The sequence below is a fragment of the Dasypus novemcinctus genome, chromosome 11 (genome assembly GCF_030445035.2).
Source record: "Dasypus novemcinctus isolate mDasNov1 chromosome 11, mDasNov1.1.hap2, whole genome shotgun sequence".
Taxonomy (NCBI): domain Eukaryota; kingdom Metazoa; phylum Chordata; class Mammalia; order Cingulata; family Dasypodidae; genus Dasypus; species Dasypus novemcinctus.
This window is the reverse complement of record NC_080683.1, coordinates 107,970,569-107,990,202: the sequence shown is the minus strand read 5'-3', so window position 1 is coordinate 107,990,202 and position 19,634 is coordinate 107,970,569. Positions and strand designations below refer to the sequence as shown.

General features: G+C 39.4%; 1 protein-coding gene across 1 annotated transcript in view; it reads right to left on the bottom strand.

Moving 5' to 3' along the window:
- LAMA2 (laminin subunit alpha 2) overlaps positions 1 to 19,634 on the bottom strand; it is a 588,895-nt gene that overhangs the window by 134,435 nt on the left and 434,826 nt on the right. Inside the window, exons 33-34 of the mRNA XM_071218658.1 lie at positions 6,727 to 6,869; positions 2,668 to 2,766 (exon numbers count right to left, since the gene is read on the bottom strand). Of these exons, the coding sequence (XP_071074759.1) occupies positions 2,668 to 2,766; positions 6,727 to 6,869 (242 nt within the window). The remainder of the gene's footprint in view (positions 1 to 2,667; positions 2,767 to 6,726; positions 6,870 to 19,634) is intronic.

The following is a 19,634-nucleotide window of genomic DNA, read 5'->3' as shown; positions in this document are numbered from 1 at the left end:
TTTTTTTGTATTATGGAATGTGAAGACTGGGCAGATAAAAACGGTATTGGAGTATGGAAAGGGGAAAAAATAACTATACAGTGGAGAAATCTGCCAAACACTGCTTCAGCCAAGTGATCAAGGTTGACATCTACAGGGACATGTAATATTGATGACATGTGTCCTTGACACGATGTGATGGGGAGGGCATGTCACCTCTGTGGTCTTTCTCACAAAACCCATAACTTTAGTCTCATAATGAGAAAAGCATAAGACAAATCCCCAGTTAGGGATATTCCACCAAATACAAGAACCATACTCCCAAACACTGTGAAGGTCATCAAAAACAAGGAAGGGCTGAGAAGCTGTCACAGTCTAGTGGTACCTGAGGAGATGTGACAGTTACAGGAAGTGTAGTACCTTGAAAGGATTCTGGCAGAGGAAAGGACCATTAAGTAAAAACTGAGCAAATCCAAATGAAGTAGACTTTAATTGATAATAATGTATCAATATTAGTTCACAAGTTGTGACAAATGTTCCATAGTCATATAGAATAATAACAGTAGGGGAGGGAAGGGATGTGACTCAAGTGACTGGGCTTCTGCCTACAACATGGGAAGTCCCGGGTTCAGTTCCCCGTGCCTCCTAGTGAAGATGAGCTGGCGTGGTGGGCAGGCAGATGATGCAACAAAACAGATACAAAAGAGAAAAGACAACAAGAGATACAACAAACCAGGGAGCCGAGGTGGCTCAGATGACTGAGCACCTCTCTTCCACATGGGGGGTCCCAGGTTTGGTTTCCAGTGCCTCCTAAAGAGAAGACAAGCAGATACAGAGAGCATGCAGCAGATGGACCCAGAGAGCAGACAGTGACTGCAAATAATGGGGGCAAGGGGACCGATAAAGAAATAAATCAATCTAAAAAAAAATCAGTAGAGGAAACTTGATGTGGGGTATACAGGGCCGTCTGTACAGTCTTTGTACCTTTTCTGTAAATCTAAAACTACTCTAAAATGAAAAGCTTAGTTTAAAAATAGTGATGGGGAGTCTGCTGGAAAGATGAAAGGACTTAGGCTGAGGCATAGTAAAGAGTTGATTCTCCCAGTGAACTGTTTTTCCAGGCTCAGATCATTAGGCTACGATAAATTCAGTGGAGGCAAAGACTGTGCCAGATTTGCTGACACTGGTATTGTCAAAGTCTAACACAATTCCTTTACCCTGGTAGATCCCCAGAGAGTATTAATCCCATGAATGAATGAATGGCATGCACCTGATCCATGGAACATTTCCTAATTACCCTACCCAGATTAATTGGTTTTATTTTTATATATTCATCAAGTACATTTCTTGTTCCTTTATTTCATTTTGTATTACATATTTGTAGGCAGTCATTTTACATTACTCGACTTGCACACACAGTTGCAAGCTCCTGGAAGATAGGCTTTATTTATATTTTCCATCTGCTAACACAACTTGGGTTGTATATGAGGTGAAATCCATATACGCTTGTTAAATCGAGCCTACCCTGCTAGGACCTATTTAACATTTATTTAGTATTTATCTGTAGTCTCATAACACATACAAAATTATCCCATATTAAATTAATTTAAGATATGTTTACTCATTTGTCTAACGACGTCTAAATACACTTGGCAAGAAACTCTATTCTGCATTTGCACATTCTGTATTGTTGGTATGAGATTCTGAAAAAGTGCTTAGAATGCTATTTGCAACATCAGGGCTGTTGTTTAGCATTACGAGCTCAGAAGCCCACTTGATTTCCCTGCAGACATCTTCCTGAGCAGCAGCAGGTTAGGGTGGAAAAAGTGCTCAGCCAATGGGAAAATCTACAGCCAGGGTGCAGTTTACGGCTCTCAGTTTAGTGAATTGTATGATCCTGCTAATTCATTTCGCTGTCACGGCCTGAGGCAGCTCTTCTTTAAAACACAAAATGGATTAGATAATCCTAGTAACCTTCCAGCTTCTACAGCCTTTGACATTTAAAGCTTTAGACAAACTAGAGCCCTAAATTGCAGACCAGTTTCTCTGTTCGTGCACTTTCTGGCCACACGATGGCGCACGTTATGTTGTTTTCTTCCATGCCTAAGAGCAAAAAGAACCTTAACTCTCCTGCAGCTTTGAAAATTTAAAATCCCAATTTCTTAGAAAGTCTGGTGAATGCAGCATTAATTTTAACTTGTAACTTTAAAAAAGTATCTTTTAAATGCGTTGTATTTCGCAATTAATGAAGATTTCCTCTTCAGTGTAGGAACACTGATTTGGACAGGGTTCCTACACATGCCCCAAAATCCCATGATGAGATCAGAAACTGCACACATTTTTTATTGATTTTTCTTTTTCCTTACATAAAATCAAAGAGAGTGCTTTTGGAACTCAGAATTGCTAAAACCTTTATCATTGGGGCTATTGCATGAACTTCTCAAAATATAAAGCCACTGTGGTATTTGTCACCACAGTTGTTGACACTTCTCAAGCTTCCCAGCTTTTTGTTTACTACTGGGTCCCAGGATTTGATCTGAGTAGTAGGAGCCTGTCAAAAGACATCTATTTTACACATTACATTGGGAATTAGGAAGAACAAGATTTGCATTTCAGATATTCCAAGTACTTTCCCTTAATTCACATTATCTATCTACTTTAAGGTGATTTCTGATTTTGCCAACTTACCCTGGTCAGAAGCTCATTCATTTCCATCACAAGTGTATTCAGGTTGCCCTCTGCCAACTGAAGGAGCCTCTCGGGGGCCCGCTGAGGCGAGAGCAAGTGCTGAAAAACATTTCATTCCATATCCATTTGAGTAAATGGTCTCAGTGATCACATAGTTGAATATTTAACAGGACACATTTCTCCTTCAGGAACAAAGGACTTAACCTTCTTACCTCCGAGGAGTAAAGAAAGTATTTTAATTGGGCACTTACATACTGAGCATCAGGGCTCACAGTCAGGCAAATAATAATAATTGCTATAGTTTACTGAGCAGTTGACTATAGGCCAGTCTTCTTTGTTTTGTTTCATTTAATTCTTTTAACAGTTCTATGAGATGGATACTATTCAGTTTTGTGGGTGAGAACTCTTTGGCTTGCTGAAGAGTTAAAAAACTGGCACAGGATTGCATATTAGGTAAGGAGTAGAGTCAAGACGAACTCTTCTCTGATTCCTTCAGCCTCCCTTTCCTGTCCACAGAGACACCTTTTGCAGGCGAGAAGAGGAGCAACTTCTGGCATTGGGACCTGGCCTGGCACTCACTCACTGGCCTTCGGGCCAGGAGCAGGTCTGGCACACACGGTTAGACCATGAGTATCTCAGTGTAAACAATCTCCAGAACTTCCCACCTTAGAAATGGCCATTCTGTGGCATTAATGAATGAAAAACAAACATAGAACCACCATAATCTTGCCTAAGCACAGACAAAAACACGGTCTCTGCGCAAACCACAAAAATACCGAAACATCCGTTCATGGCTAATCTGAGTGACAGTTGCTTCCTGGACAATCACAGCTTTAGCCTTCCTCTGCTCTTCCCCCTCCTACATATAAATCATTACAATACCCAATTGAAGAATTTCCGCCCCTTGCTGATAGCACCCAGTCCAGCACAAACCTCTGCTTCCTTCCACCTGTCCTGTCCCCACACTGCCCAGCAGAAGCCAAAATATCCTAAGAAGTTATTGCTAACACCCTCTTATGAGATGCCCCCTAGAACCCATGCTGCGCAGTCTCCCTGGCTGCAAAGAATCAATAAACCCGACATGCGGTGTCCCGCGTGGCCTTTGACTGGAACCTGGAAGGCGCTGACCAAGTTAAAGAAACTGATCTTCAAAGAAGTTAAAATAACTTGCTCATGGTTTTAAAAGATCAAAATGAGATCCTAAGCACCCATTTATTAATGAAATTATGTAAAAGTAATACAACCACAGTATCAAGAAATATCAGCATTTTAAGGACATCCGTTGATTAACACCCAACGGAATCTGTTAGCTTAGATGATGCCCCCAGGCCGGAACATCCTCACCTCCTCAGAGGGCCCAGAGTGTTTCACCATCCTTAGGTATTTTTTAAAAAATTGTTTTAGGTCCAACTATTTGCTTTCTTATTTTAATTAAAAAAAAAAAATTTCCTTCTACGTACGAAGAAAATAACTACTCAGCATCCTTTGTATTAAAACTCTCCCATCCCTGAATACTGGAAATACAAGGTCAGCCCAGATTCCTCAGCTTTCCCCTGCCCCAATTAAGTCTTCAGCCTCACCTGGGACCCGCAGACCTGGCTTTGAACCTCTCCCCAAAATGCCTGCCTAGTTCCCACGTCGGCTCTGCACACGTGGCTCTCAGGCACAAATCAGCGGCAAGAGTGAGCATGTGCTGGGGGCTTGGACACCTTACCACTTACTAGCTGGGCATCCCAGGAAAGTTATTATCTCTCTCTGAGCTTTGGCAGCGCAGTTTCATTTTCACAGGCCCTAAAGTTATGCTGCTGTACTCTAAAATCTTTTTTTATTTTTTTTTTAATTTTTAGGATTGAACCCAGGACCTTGTACATGGGAAGCAGGCACTCAACCACTGAGCTACATCTGCTCCCTGGTGGGTGTAAGTTTTCTTTCCATTTGTTTGTTTTTGTTTTTAGGAGGAACTGGGGCTTGAACCTGGGACCTCATCCGTGGGAAGCAGGAGCTCAACCCCTTGAGCTACATTTACTCCCCATTCTGCTCTGTTCTAACATCTAACCTCCCTGGGCCTCAGTTTCCCAACTTGGAAAACATGGACAAGACAGTACTCTTTTCCTACTACTTGGAGAGTCTATAAGATTTATGTAGGCTAAACCATGTAAAGCTTTAGTCACGTGCTGAGAACAGAGACATGGCTCCATAAATGTTGTCTGTTGCTGCTGTCATCTTTATTGGTTGCTGCTTCTGGGACACAGGGATAATAATAACAACCTTACCTCGAAGGCCATGGTCAGGACTAAGGAAGCTATTCCCTAGAAGAGTGTCTGTCAATGTCAGCTAAATAAATTCTAGATTTCTTCCTCTAGTTCCCACCAGTTTTTCTCTGCCTGTTAAAATTGTGTCTATCCTTGAAACTCAAAAAAATCACCCTCTTTAGTGGTGCATTCCCTGGTTACCCTGAATCTTACTGTGGCAGTTTGATATTATTTATGAATTCCAGGAAGAGATATTTGATTATGTTTGTAAACTGGTCTGTTCCTCCGGGTGTGATACCCTTTGATTGTATTAGATTATGCTGAGATGTCTTTGATTAAATTATGTTAAGATTAGGGCTTTGATTTGATGACATCATTAGGGCATGCAGGCTTGAGTTCCCACCCCCTTGGTGGGCTGATAAAACAGACTCTCACCCAGAGGTAGACAGGAGAAGAAGATACAAAGAGAAGATACACAGAAGATCCTGCGGCCCTGGGAAGACAGATGAGTCTGAGAGTTTATAGCGACCTTGTGAAGAGAACAGAGGAGTTGAACCTAGAAAACTATGAGCTCTGGAAAGGGAGACGAACCCCAGGCCAGCCTATAGATGAGATCAGAAGAACTACAGAGCCTTAAGAGGAGGAAGGCTGAACCCTTGCAGACATCGGCAGCCATGTTGCTTCAACACGTGGCAACAGACTTTGGGTGAGAAAGTACCTCATATGGTACTTTAAGTTGGACTCTTTAGGATCTTGTGAATGTAAGCTTCTACCCCTTTGGCTGACTAATACACTTACTAATTTCTCCAGTCTGTGATTTCTATTGTACTTCCAATCTTCATAAGCACACGATAATTATGTGTATGCTTAATACGAGCATGATCATTGTTTCCTGATTTTATTCATACCACGTATATGCCAAGCTTCTTGAAGGTAGTGATAATTTTACAGTACTTATGGAGTCTGCAGGGAACTATGTGTAATAGTAGGCATTGTATAATTTCCCAATAAATACTTGATCACTGACTAGCAGTGTATGAAATACCACCTCTCCTTTTTTTTTTCCATCAGATGAAAAATCCCTAACTTTCTTAGTATTTCCTACTATTCCATCAACTACTGAGAACTTTAATAATGTTTTAGAATAGTGGGTCTCAAATTGGCTCTTGCTGAAGTACTTTCAGGTTTCTACCGGTCCTCTAGGACAAAATTTTAATCTTGGGTATTTGTTTTGATAATAGCCTTCAATATTAATGTGAGCGTTTCTGGACTCCGGCTTGAGCCCCTGAGACATGGATACAGGGGTCTTCAGTTCACAATGGAAAGATGGGAGAACCAAGTTACGACCTGCCACGTGCTGATGGGAGACTGTGTGGAAGGTAGCAGCCAGTGTCATAATCTTGTTCCAAGAGGAAATTTACTTTCAGCAAAAATCATCTGTTACTTTATATTAATGTTTTTAATTTGAATTTTATTGGTTTTTGCAGGTTTTAAAGGATTCATTTGTTTTGATTTTATAAGAGCTATTAATTTAAGGGATCCATACCTGACTTTTATGTCTGTACATATTTAAATAACAATAAAACAAATTTAGACCAACACTGGGAGGTTCATGAGACTCTTTTCACTTAATTGCAATCTGTATATTCCAGATCTCAAACATGGTTGAGAATGTCTCTGGACTCCCATAACTGCTCCTTCTTTTGATTTGGGGCTGAGGAAAGAGCACTTTGCAATTATGAAGAATACCCGGTGGGTAGATTCTGGCATCCAGTTCCGGGCTCTTGCCGCGACTGCACCAACCTACCTTCAGTTCCTGTGTCGCATTTTCGAGACTGTACAGCATTTTATATGGAGCAGGCAGGGGGCCAGTGAGGTTGACGCTCATGGCCATCTGCTCCAGACGAGCCAAGTCCCCAAGAAGAATGCCCGTGCACTCGTCCCCACAAACTGTGAAAGGGAAGAGACAAAGAATATTTACTTCTGCGACACATTCCGGGCAGATGGTGCAGGAGTTCGCCTATCAAATATTTTACGGTCTACGGATAGTTTTGTGAGAGACGATGCTCCTCATCTCAATTAATCCTGATCAAATGGAAGATGGTCGAGAAGAGAAGGAATGAACAACAAGAGAGCAGACATGCCTGCCACCCAGAACCAGAGCTAGAGAGCATCATTCAAACCTCAGGACCAAACGGGAGGAGCAAACAGATTATGGGGGAAAAGTGCATTGCGAGAATGTTAAGGGAGAAGTGAGACACACAGTATGACAGTTTATACATGCCCCAGAAATCTCTACATGAGCACTCTAGAGGAAACCTGTGAATTGTGACTAAAAAATCTTCCTGGGTCTAAAAATGTAGGCAATTGTGCGCAGTGCTACATCAAATTGCACGGAAGAGTGTCTGCAGCAACTTGGCATCCACATACTTCATGTAATGTATCTCCAAAAGTAACAGAACTTTTTTGCTTGACAGCTGATAAGCAGAATCAATTTTTTAAAAACCTCAAGAAGAACATAGTTTTAAATATAATTTAAGTTCTTTTTTTCTCAGGATTATATTTATTTTTTACTTCCTTAAATTGCCAACTCTTTCTCTTTAACCATTCTGCACCATATCACTGATGATTAGACACAGCTCACAAATCCCTGCTTTGATGATTAACCTTATCCAGTCTGTGGCTAAATAATTCTTAAGGGCCAGGAACAATTTTATTCTTTAAGTAGCCAAGGGCTAATTGTCAGCCTACAATATTTTCAATGATGCTGAAAAATATCTATTTGTATTTGGAGGGGAGGGCAACATGTGGGGGGAGGGTAAGGGTCTGGTGGAAAGGAAAATGGTATCTATTATCAAACTAATCTTATAAATAGCAGTACAACTTCTAAAAAAAATGGACATTTTTGGAGGATTTAAAACTATATACATATTTCAGTTTGAATTTCATCACCTCCATATTTATATGAATTTATGTACAATATATATCTTTAATTTCTACTAATATTTTATATATGGAGTTATCAGAGTTATACACATGTTAGCAGAGAGAAAAATACATGACATGGAAAACACCGAGATTTGGAGCAGTTTTGCCCCAAGCTGGCAAGCTTTCAATTACTTCTCTAATAGCTCTCCCCTGAGTTGCCTAATGGAGAGAAAACCATTAACAGAAGCTTGTAAACAAAGAGAAGCAGTACAGAGGGTGATTTTTTTGATAGGACAGCAGTTAGAGGTGAGTTACAATATCCCTTCCCAGGGATTAAACTTCCCCAGCTGGGCTTTTTATACATCAGCCTACCAAGGTAACACTGGCAACGGTACAGTGTCATCTACAGAAGCTCTGCGAGGTATTGGCACCACAGGGGCCCAGTGAACAAAGAGGCTTTGGAGGCAAAAGCTCAAGACTGGTTAGAGCTGACTCTCTTATTCTCTTACTCTTCTAACCAGAATTAGGACTTGCTCTGAAGGAAACTAAGTAAAAGAAAGAGAGTATTGTGGTTTCATTCCCTCAGTTCAATTCAAGTGCTTAAGAAGCTTCATCAGACCTTTCTACATGAAACAATATAGAAAACGCAATGTAGAACATCATTGGGTGCCAAATAGACGGTGTCTAAATGCCAAGTTCCAGAATCTGGTTCTCAAACTTCAGCGAGCATCAGAATCACCTGGAGGACTTCATTTAACCACAAATGGCTAGACAGCACCCCAGAATTTCTGATTCAGAAAGTCTGGGGAGTGACCTGAGAATGTGCTTTTCTAATAGTCTCCCAAGTGTCACTCAGTGTGCTGGTTTGTGGACCACACTTTGCACAGCAACTGGATTAGCAGTATTGGCATCAATTGGGAGCTTATGAGAAATGTGTAATCTTGGGCTTTACCTTACTACCCCAGATTTATTAAATCATAACCTGCATTTTAGAACAATCTCCAGAGGATCCATGTCCACTGAAGTCTGAAATGTGCTACTTTAGATCAGTGGTTCTCAAACTTGGTCTCATATGAGGACTTATAAAATACAGATACCTTGGTCCTCCTCTCTTCATATTTCCAGAGAATCTACTTTAATTGGTCAGTGGTAGAAGTCAGTGATCAGTATTATAAAAAGATTCCAGATGAGTCTATTGTGCAACCAGGGTTCAGAACCTCTTGTCCAGATGCTAAACATGAGGGATGCTTAATCCTAAAGGAAGAAAGGCCTTAGAGAAGGTGATTTCACTTGCTATCTCTCACTTCTAGAATTCTTTTCTTGCCCTCTTTACTCCCGGACTCAGACATTCCATCTCAGCTCAAGTTTCCTCAGAGGTGAAGTCCTTGATGACTCTGAAATTTTGTTTAGAGCCCGGCCTGTACATAGGTACACAAGGTGGTGAGAGGATCAAGGAGTGTTATGTACTGAATCGTCACCCCACAAAGACACATTTAAGTCCTAACTCCCAGTCCCGTGAATATGAGCTTATTTTAAATAAGGTTTTGAAGATGCCATTAGTTAAGGTTAGGTCAAACAATATGACTTCTGTCCTTACAAATAGAGGAAATTTAGACCCAGAGAGAGAGTCAGAGATGGAGAAAGACGGCCATGTGGCGGAGGCAGAGAATGATTTGAGTTGCCACAAGCCAAGGGATGCCCTGGACGCCCAGCCACCCACCAGAAATAAAGGGACAGTCATAGAATGGTTTCTTCCCTTTAAGACGAAACATGGCCCTGCTGCCATCTTGATTTTGGACTTCTAGCCTCCAGAACTGTGAGACCATGCATTTCTGTTGTTTAAGCCAGCTAGACAGTGGTCCTTTGCTGCAGCAGCCCTGGAAAGCTAAGACAGAAAGTTAGAATGTTAGAATCAGAGGAGAGAGAGAGAGTAGATAATGGGAGGAAAAAGGAAGAAGGGATGGGTGGAGGGAGGGAGGCCCCAGGATATGAAGACCAGCTGAGACCCCTCAGGTATGGCAACAAAAGAATTGCCCAATGAAGCCCAGCCCAAACTGCCAACCTACAGAACCATGATGAAATAGAGATGGTTATTGTTTTAAGTCACTAAAACTTGCAGTGGCAGCAATAGGTAACTGATACACTTTTTCGAGTTTTACATATGTGACTTAGAGTGTGGGTTCTAATCAGAGCCTGTCGCGTTTCAATTCATAGGATAAAGTATTAGCAACCGTTGGGATTGAATTATATACCCCAGAAGAGTATGTCCCCTATCTTAACCTTTAAACATGTCATTAGTCAAGGTGTGCCCAAAGGAAATGAGGGTGGTTCTCAATTCAATAGAACCTAAGTCCTTAATAAGAAAAGGAAATTGGACATGGAAGTAGAAGCCATGGGGAGTAGCCAGAAGTCACAAGTCAATGGAACCTAGAGGAAAGAGAAGAAGGCATGACCAAGTGGCATTGCCGTGTGACAGTAAAGACAGGAATCCAAAAGATTATTGGCCAGCCAGAAGACAGACTTCAGGAGGAAGCAAGCCTTCTTGCCTCAAAGACTGTGAGCCAATAAGTTCCCATTGTTAAGCCAAAAGATTGTATGGTATTTGTTTTAGCAACTAGGAAACTAAAACAGTAACTTTCTAATTTTATGAAGAATTATGAAGATTTTGATGGATCCTTTCTCCACTGAACCTAAGTTTCCTGTTGTTCCAGACAACCAAGATGGCAGCATATGATGCTCCAGGATGCTGCTCTCCCACATAATCTTTGAACAATTGGCAAAAACTGGCAGAGCCATCTTCCTCAAAACTCCAGAGAACAGTTAAAGGACTACAGTAACTGGGAAAGAGCTAATGAAGAAAGTGCAGCTTTAAAAATGGTAGGAGAAGCTTGTGATGCACTTGCTGGCCCCTTCCCCGCTCTCTTCTCAGCACAGTATGGGGCCAGACTGTATCTCCATGTGAGTCCCTGGTCCTTTTCCAGAGGGAGCAGAGTAAACCTTATGCATATACTGGGGGGCTTATATGTCCATGCCAGTTAATCAGATGGCAGCCTGAAAGACTGAATCAGTAAATTCATTTCTGGCTTAGCCTCACAGAATTGTCCTGTAGGCAGAAGCAGCTTGGGACAGCTAAAGCAGTATAAGAACAATTAAGTCAAAGTGGCCTGGAGCAAACGATTACCTGTGTTAAGTCATGTAATAGAGAACACCACAGGTAGTAAAAGTCGATTTCCTAGGGAATGGGTGGGGTAGGTATGAATTTCTGTTAAAAATTCCATTTATAATGGCAAATAAAAGAATCAAATATCTGGGAATAAATCTAATTAAGTATAGCAGTTTGATATTATTGATGAATTCCAAAAAGAGATATTCATTATGTTTGTAAACTGGTCTGTTCCTCTAGGCATGACACCTTTTGATTGATCTACATTCAAAGACTTTGTTTATTTGATTAAATCAAGATTAGGGATTTCATTCGACCATGTTATTAGGGTATTCAGGGTTCAGTCCTGTCCCCTTGGTGGGCTATATAAACAGATACTCAATCAAAAAGGCAGAAGAAGAAATACAAAGAGGAATAGAGAGAGCTCCACAGACATGGAAGAGGAATGAACTTTGAGTCTGTGGCCCTGGGAAGAGAGATGAGCCATTCACTGGGTTGTCTATTGCTGACCTTGTGAAGAGCACCGTCCTCTAGCCTAGAGTTGAGATTGGAAGAAGCTGGGCCCACAGAGTCTTAAGAGGAAGAGGAAGGCTGGACCTTTGCAGAGATTGCCTGCCATCTTGCTTCAACACATGACAACAGATATTTGGTGAGGAAGTATCTCTTATGGTACCTTGAGTTGGACTCTTTAGGGCCTTGTAACTGTAAGCTTTTACCCCAAATAAATACCCTTCATAAAAACCAACAGATTTCTGGTACTCTGCATTAGCACCCCTTTGGCTGACTAATACACTAACGATATAAAGTACATGTACACAGAAAACTACAACACATTGTTAAAAGAAATTGAAGAAAACCTAAATAAATGGAGGGACATTCTGTTTTCAGGGATCAGAAAACTAAATATTGTTAAAATGTCAATTCTACCCAAAGGAATTTACAGATTCAATGCATTTAATAAAAAGTCCAACAGTTTTCTTTGCAGAAATGGAAAAGCCACTCATCAAATTTATATGGAAGGGTAAGGGGTGTTGAATAGTTAAAATTGTCTTGAAAAAGAAGAACAAAGTTGAGACACTCAACTTCCAGATTTTACAAAGCTACAGTAGTCAAACCTTAATGAAATAACATTCACAACTATCACATTGGCTACTCTTAAATAAAAGGGAAATAACAAGTGTTAGAGAGGATGTGGAAAAACAGGAACAGTCATTCATTTAGATGGGAATGAAAAATAGTGCAACAGCTATGGAAAACTGTTTGGCAGTTCCTTAGGATGCTAACTCCAGAACGACCATATGACCCGGCAATCCCGATACTAGGTATAGACCCAGAAGAACTGAAAGTACGGACATGAACGGACATTTGTGCACCAGTGTTCATAGTGCCTTTCACTTGGGTTGCTTCTGAATGGATAAACAAATTGTGGTATATACATATGATGGAATATTATTCAGCTGTTAAAAAAAGAATGAGAACAGGAAGCAGATGTGACTCAAGCAGATAGGTGCCCACCTACCACATAGGAAGTCCTGGGTTCAGTTCCTGGTGCCACCTAAAGAAGACAAGCAAGACAGTGAGCTGACACAATGGGCTGGTGCAGTGAGCTGATGCAATGAGAAGATGCAACAAAGAATAACCACAAGGAGACACAATAAGAGATACAACAAGGAGGAAGGGAAGTGGCTCAAGCCATTGGATGCCTCCCTCCCATATGGGAGGTCCTGGGTTCAGTTTCCAATGCCTCCTAAAAAGAAGAGGAGCACATAACAAACTGAGCAGACAGCAGCACAAAACAATGGGGGGTGGGGGAGGGGCAGATAAAGAAACAAATCTTAAAAAAAAAGAATGAAGTTCTGATACATGTGACAGCATGATTAACTTTGAAGACTCATATGAAATAAGTCAGACACAAAAAGACAGATACATGATCTCACTGATATGAAGTAATTAGTAAAAGCAAATTCATAGAGTCAGAAATTAGAATATAGTTTACCAGGGAATAGGGTGGGGATGAGGAATGAGCAGTTAATGCTTAGTTGATACAGAATTTCTATTTGAGGCGATAGAGAATTTTTGGCAATGGATTGTGGTCACGGCAGCACAACAGTTTGAATGTGACTGACACCACAGATTTGCACATTTGAATGGAGTTAAAAGGGGGAAATTTTATGTTGTATTTATGTCTCTAGAATAAAAATTTTAAAAAAGATAGAACATAGTACTGTACAGCAGAAATGGTGAACCCTAATGCAAATTATGGAGTTTTAGTTAATAGCATAGTTGTAATATTCTTTCAGTTGTAACAAAGGTACCATGCTAATACAAAGTGTTAATAATAGTGGGGATATATGGAAACTCTGTAATTTGTGCATGATTTTTCTGTAAACCTACATCTCTAATAAAAACAAATACAAAAGAAAGTTCCATTTGACTTCCAGTGAAGACATATTTTTGGCAGATGTTTTGTTTTTAGGATGTAAGCAGGCAATTTGCTCTATTTTCAGTTTGATGATTTTGATAATACGACATCTCACAATACCTTTAGGGCGGTGTGTTCTCCAGGAATCCTTTGATGGTCCCCTTCTAATTTTTCTATAATTTATATCCCACCCATTTACAAAAGGAAATGAGCCAGCTTTTTGATAATAGTATAGCTAGTGACTCCTTTCAAGTGATTCTGGAAATATCCAGGGAAATTTACCTAAAATATTCTCAGTTTTTGCTTCATACAAGAATAAACCAGGGATTGGAATGCAGAACGAGATCTGATTTACTATAATATACTACAGAATAAATTGGGGAGCTAGAATGTCAAGAAGCATGAATACTGATTTTCCTCTCATTTATTCTACCCCTGCCCATCTGTTTTGGTTCTTCATCTTCAGTTGTTGAAATGAAAATGTATTTAATTGCTCTTTCAAGGACTCATACTTTCCATTTTATATCTCTGTGTCTAAAGGTCTATTATTATCCCATGTCTTACAGTCTTGTATTTGATTTTTGGGGAACAAAGTACAAGCACATTTCCATAAATGAAAAGTGAGTTTTATAGCATGCTCCAAGTAATATACTAACATCTGTCCAAGTGGGTCAGAAAGACTTATGAATATGACAGTGAGGGGATGTTTTTAAAGCTTCTGAACACGTCTAGCTCATGCAGTTATAAGATAAACGTGGAGAACTGTATCCTTTACTTAATTGTTTGCTATTTTATTCTGACACAAAATATTTCACTTACACTACAAGCTCCTTTTATTTGCCCTCAAAAGTCTGAAATACCTGTAACAAACATTGGGTATGTGATATAAATTAAAACCATATTTAATTGACTATGATAGGGAAGATTTAAGGGGCTCACCTAAACATGGAATATCTATATTACATAAACAACTGTTCTATGATAAGGGTACAGTAACTGCTCAGTGGAAATTAACATCTATATTATCATCAGGATCCCCAAAGGACTTCTCCATACCATTCTACTATTTTTGCACTATGGATAAGATTATAAAGTGAGATCCTGCCTAAAATGCATGGGAGCAAAAGCAAATATTTCAAGACTATGATTATATTTTACATGGCTAAATGCTTCCGAGGCCTAGCCTATAAAAGTGTCAGTATAAATTTGCGTCTAATATTAACAAATGCAGTACTAAATTCAGATCGTTATAGCTGGGCACACATATGGGGCAAATAATCATGCAGCCGATATAACAAATCTTTCTGTTAGTAATTAGTACAAAATATTACATTTTGACTAGAGTCCCCCATGCATAATTACTGGCTTACATTCACCAAAAAATCATACACTGCATCCAGCAAAGAAGCTAGAGCTGAAATAAGTAGACTGAGTGTTTTTGGAAAGGCCAAACCTATTAACCAATTAGGCAAAGATATATAAACTGCCTGCTTTAATCAAGGAGGGATAAAATGAAACATACAAAAGGTAAAATGTATTTGTGCATGTATGTTTTGAAGGTAAGTCTATTATATGAATATTACTGATAGTTCCCTGCATCTGAATTTTGTATTTCTCATTTTCCCCTTGTATCTTTAGAAAGTTTTAGATGAACGTATGTTTAGGGTTTAGGTTAGGGGTTGAATTGCATTCCCCAGAAGGTATGTTCAAGTCCTAACTCCTTGTCCTTCGAATGTGACCTAATTTGCAATAAGATCCTTGAAGATGTGATTAGTTATGATGGAGCCAAACTCTACTGGGGTGGGCACTTCCTTTATGACCAGAGTCCTTATAAGAAGAGGGAAATTTTGGACATGGGTTCAGAAAGACATGAGAGGGTGAGAGAGCCTTGTGACAACGGAGGCAGACACTGAAGTGCCACAGCTGCAAGCCAAGGAATACCAAGAATGGCCGGAGACTACCAGAAGCCAGGAAGAGGCGGGGAGGAATTCTCTCCCTCGTTTGGGAGGAAGCGTGGCTCTGCCAGGACATTGACTTCAGACTTGGAACCTCCAGAACTAGTTCATGATACACTGGTTGTTTTAAGCTACCAACTTTGTGATGCTTTGTTACAGTAGCCCTAGGCACCTTATGCAATTCATTAAATTCAGCTATTCTATATTATTTTAAAATAAATGTTCTGGAATAGTAATCTGATTTAGACCCATTAAAAACATCTTTTTGTCCATTATTTCCCTAAATAGAGAGAAAAGTATTCTGTAGGGTTTAGATGAGGCTAACGGATCTGTTCACCTGCTAAGATGTGAAATACAAATATTTAAATAAGTAAAATTCTGTACATACATATATATGGAAAGCAAGTTCAACATAGTTCAATTATGGAGTGGCTTTCTAAAAAACAATTGGGGACTCTGCATGAGTAGAAATGCAGTGTCCACATGAAGCATGCTTCTTAAGACCACTGCTTCTGATGGTACAGGTTATACATGTAGACTTTAAAAGTGCTGGTGACAAAGGACAAATAAGAATGGGATAATAGCTTTTATCTACACACCATTCACTACATGACAGGCAATGTGTTGTGTTTGCCATCATCTCATCTAATATTCACAGCAATTTTATGAGGTAAGTCCTATTAATATCCTCATTTTACAAATGAGAAAAATAGTTGTAATCAGTGTGTTTATGAATTCTATAAATAATGCCATGTGACAAACTTAAAGAGAAGAGAAAACTAAGGCATCCACAAAAATGGTTTTCAGTGACTTACAGGGTCTAGAATCAGAGCTAATTACAGAAAAACAGACTCAACCCAACCTCAAGAAAATATTTCATCAGAAACTAATGTGCCACATAAAACATTGTCTTTGAAAGAAATGGTAAAATAATAATGTTGATGATGATCATGATGATAATGATGATGGTGATAGTAGCCAGAATTTATTGAGCATCTATTGTGTCCAGATACTTTAATATACACATGCAGCATTTCATTTCCATCTTACAGATGATGAACTGCAGTTTAAGAAAGTTAACAAATCTCACATCACATACTTTGGCTCGTGGAAAGCCAGGATCCAAACCTGTTACAGTCACTCATAACAGAGTGCTTCCTCGCATAGTATCTGTCTGTGTTAGGAACACAGCAGAAAAGATGGTTAGACTGCCGACTCCAGGCTTAAGGGATTTGATTGTTCTTTGAGGTCAGTAAACTTCATGGGAAGTTTAGTTTACTCTTAAAACGAAGGCTGCCCTCAAATAAAGGCAACAGTCATCAGCCGTGCCTCTGACAATGTAACTGCAAGCTCCTTAATCCACTAGTGAACAGCTTCCTCAATGCAATTTACAAGCCACTGAGGTTGAACCACAAGAAGTAGGAAAATGATCGAGGAGTTCTGTAACATGTGAGCCTGGACTTACGCTAGGAGGGCCGACAGCAAGAAACTCAACCACTTCTTACTAACAAAGGAGATGAACAAAAAGGTGCAAACAGTGTGAGCTGAAGTTGCTTTTACAGATTTCTTGAAGCCTGGCTTTGAACAACATGGCACAGCTTAGACTGGCCTTGGAATAGGAACTAGGATGTGGGGACTAAGTGGGGCCAGACAGAGGAAACATGTAAGAGGCTCTGACAGAGGCTGACCACAGGTCCAGCCAAGTCAGAGTTCTTTAAATGTAAGCACGAGATCAAATGATGCTTTCCGTTCAACTTTTAGGTTAGAAAGGCTTGTTTTCTACAAAATGATCAATCACCTTCCACTATCTTGTTCCCACTCTCATACATAAAAAGTACTAACTGCCATTAGTAACCGTCTGATTATCAATCTACATCAGTGTTTAATGATACAGAAGGCCCTCAGCATAATTGTAATAAGACCCTTGGCAGCAAGTGGCTATTGAAAACAGTAATCTTGATTGTGTCTCCACAGGCTCAGCATCACTTTAGACTTCAGATTTCATCATGTAGCTGGAAGGTGCATATCTCACAGACCTAAGTTGAATTATCCCATTTGGCTAGGCATACCTTAAATTCTAAGTGAAAACCCATTCAAGGTCACTTTTGCAACACTAGAAAGCAAAGCATCACTCTATAGATCTTATTTTAAATAAATTGTGTCTACAAATAATAAAATTGATATACCCCCAATACCTCATATGTAGTGATTAAATATACGAAGCAGCACTTTGATATTTTTAAAACACTATTTTGGGTACTCTTTATGGAATAACATCTTGCCAACAGCTACTAATTTTAATTTCTGTTCTCTCAGAGAGTAACATATTTTAATATGCCATTTATAATCTATTTTAAATATCACATGAGCTGTTAACTATTAGTATGCATAAAAATGGGACATAAATCCAAGTTGTGCTTTACACAAAACCAAATTTCACTATTAAATAAATAATGGCCTTTCTCATTCTTGAATTTCAGAAGGGCAGGTAGTCATTCTTATTTTATAAAATGACATGTAAATTATGAATGAGAGTTGAAATAGGATGATGAAATTTTATTAACCTAACTTCCGAAAGAGTAATGCTGATTTGGGAGGTCCAGTAAAAGATCTATAGAGAACTCACTAATATATATAAGGTAAGAACCCATTGTACAGCTGTCCCAAATAATTCCTATTGGGGAAAAAAAAGGGCACTCAGTGAAAGAAATCTGCACAGAGGATAGGATTCCATTTGACAATCGCCGATAAACAAGAATGTATTATGACTATCAAAATGATTTAAATTAGAGGGAAGAGGTTCTCACTGGTGAGTAGAAAAACATGCACTTTTTGCCCTTATATTGAAACTTTATCATTTTGTGTTTTTAATCCATTTTATCTTGATTCTTGGTAAAGGTAAATCATGCCCTAAGCTCAAAAGAAGTAAATGAACAAAATACTGGTTTCAAATTAATGTTGAATATATTGGGCAGTGGCTGTCAGCATAGAGGTTAAGAAAATAAAAGATTTATAAGACAGACCAAGTTCGAATCACGGCTCTGCCAAAACTTCACTCAGCACCCTGAAAAGAAACTTAGACTAAGTTCAGTTTTCTTATCACAGTGAAGGTAATAATGTAGAGGGATGCTGTGTGAATTAAATGAACAGCATATCAAGTTCTTAATACAGTGCCTGTCAAAGGATCATCTTTCAATAAAAGCGAGCCTTATAACATTTTGTATTATGATTAACCCACATGTGAGTGAAAGGGACTTTAGGGAATGCCTGGAATCTTATGGACAACAGGCAGATTGCTTATGGACAACAGGCAGATTGCTTATGGACAACAGGCACTGACTCTGCTTCCTGAGATAAAGATGCCCTTAGTGGAGTTGAATTTGGCTGATCAACTATGAGAGTCTATTGAGTGTAAATTATTAAGGGCAGAGATTATTTGTGTATATTCTTCACTATAGTAATAGAAACCTCATGTACAAGAAATACCTGTGTCCTGCAAGAAGCTGAGCGAAGCTACCTGCCCCCACTCCCGCCCCAGGCCTTACAAAATTCCACTAGGATCACATGTGATAAAAACAGGCCTTGACGCTCAAATGTGCAGGTGAATCCATTCTTACTTTGATTTAGCTGAAGACTAGAGAAATGCATTTAAAAGAGGATTAAGGCTAGATTAGAGTTACGTCTTCACTTCATTGAGTCTTGTTTTGCTACCGTGTTTCAAAACCAGGAGCAGAAACTGAATCTTCAGAAAGGCCAACTCAATAGACCCATGGCATATTTTTCCACAACAGCAGAAATTTTAAAAGATAAAAAAAGAAGACAATATTAAGATATTCTGAGTAATAATTCTTATATTTAGCCTAATGAAAGGTAAAGTGAAAACATTCCTAGAAGTGGAAATCACTAAAGCTTAAGAGCAGTGTGAGGAAAATCTATACAGCATAATTACAAAATAATTATAGCACTTTGGAAAGAGAGTCTAGGTATCAAAAGCAACCCTGTAGTTTAACACTTTTGGTAGATTAAAAATCACTATTTAATCCTCCAGAAGAATATTAAAATTTTGAGCACATGGCACCTGAATTGGATAGGGGGCATGGCAGTTGGAAGTACATTTCCCTATGGGAGAAGAATAATGCAGCGACACTTACCAGGCTGGTTATAGCACCCCAACTGGAGAATTAGCACTTTTGTTAATATCACATGGTACACTTGGAGATTAGAATTTCACAGATGAGACAGGGGGA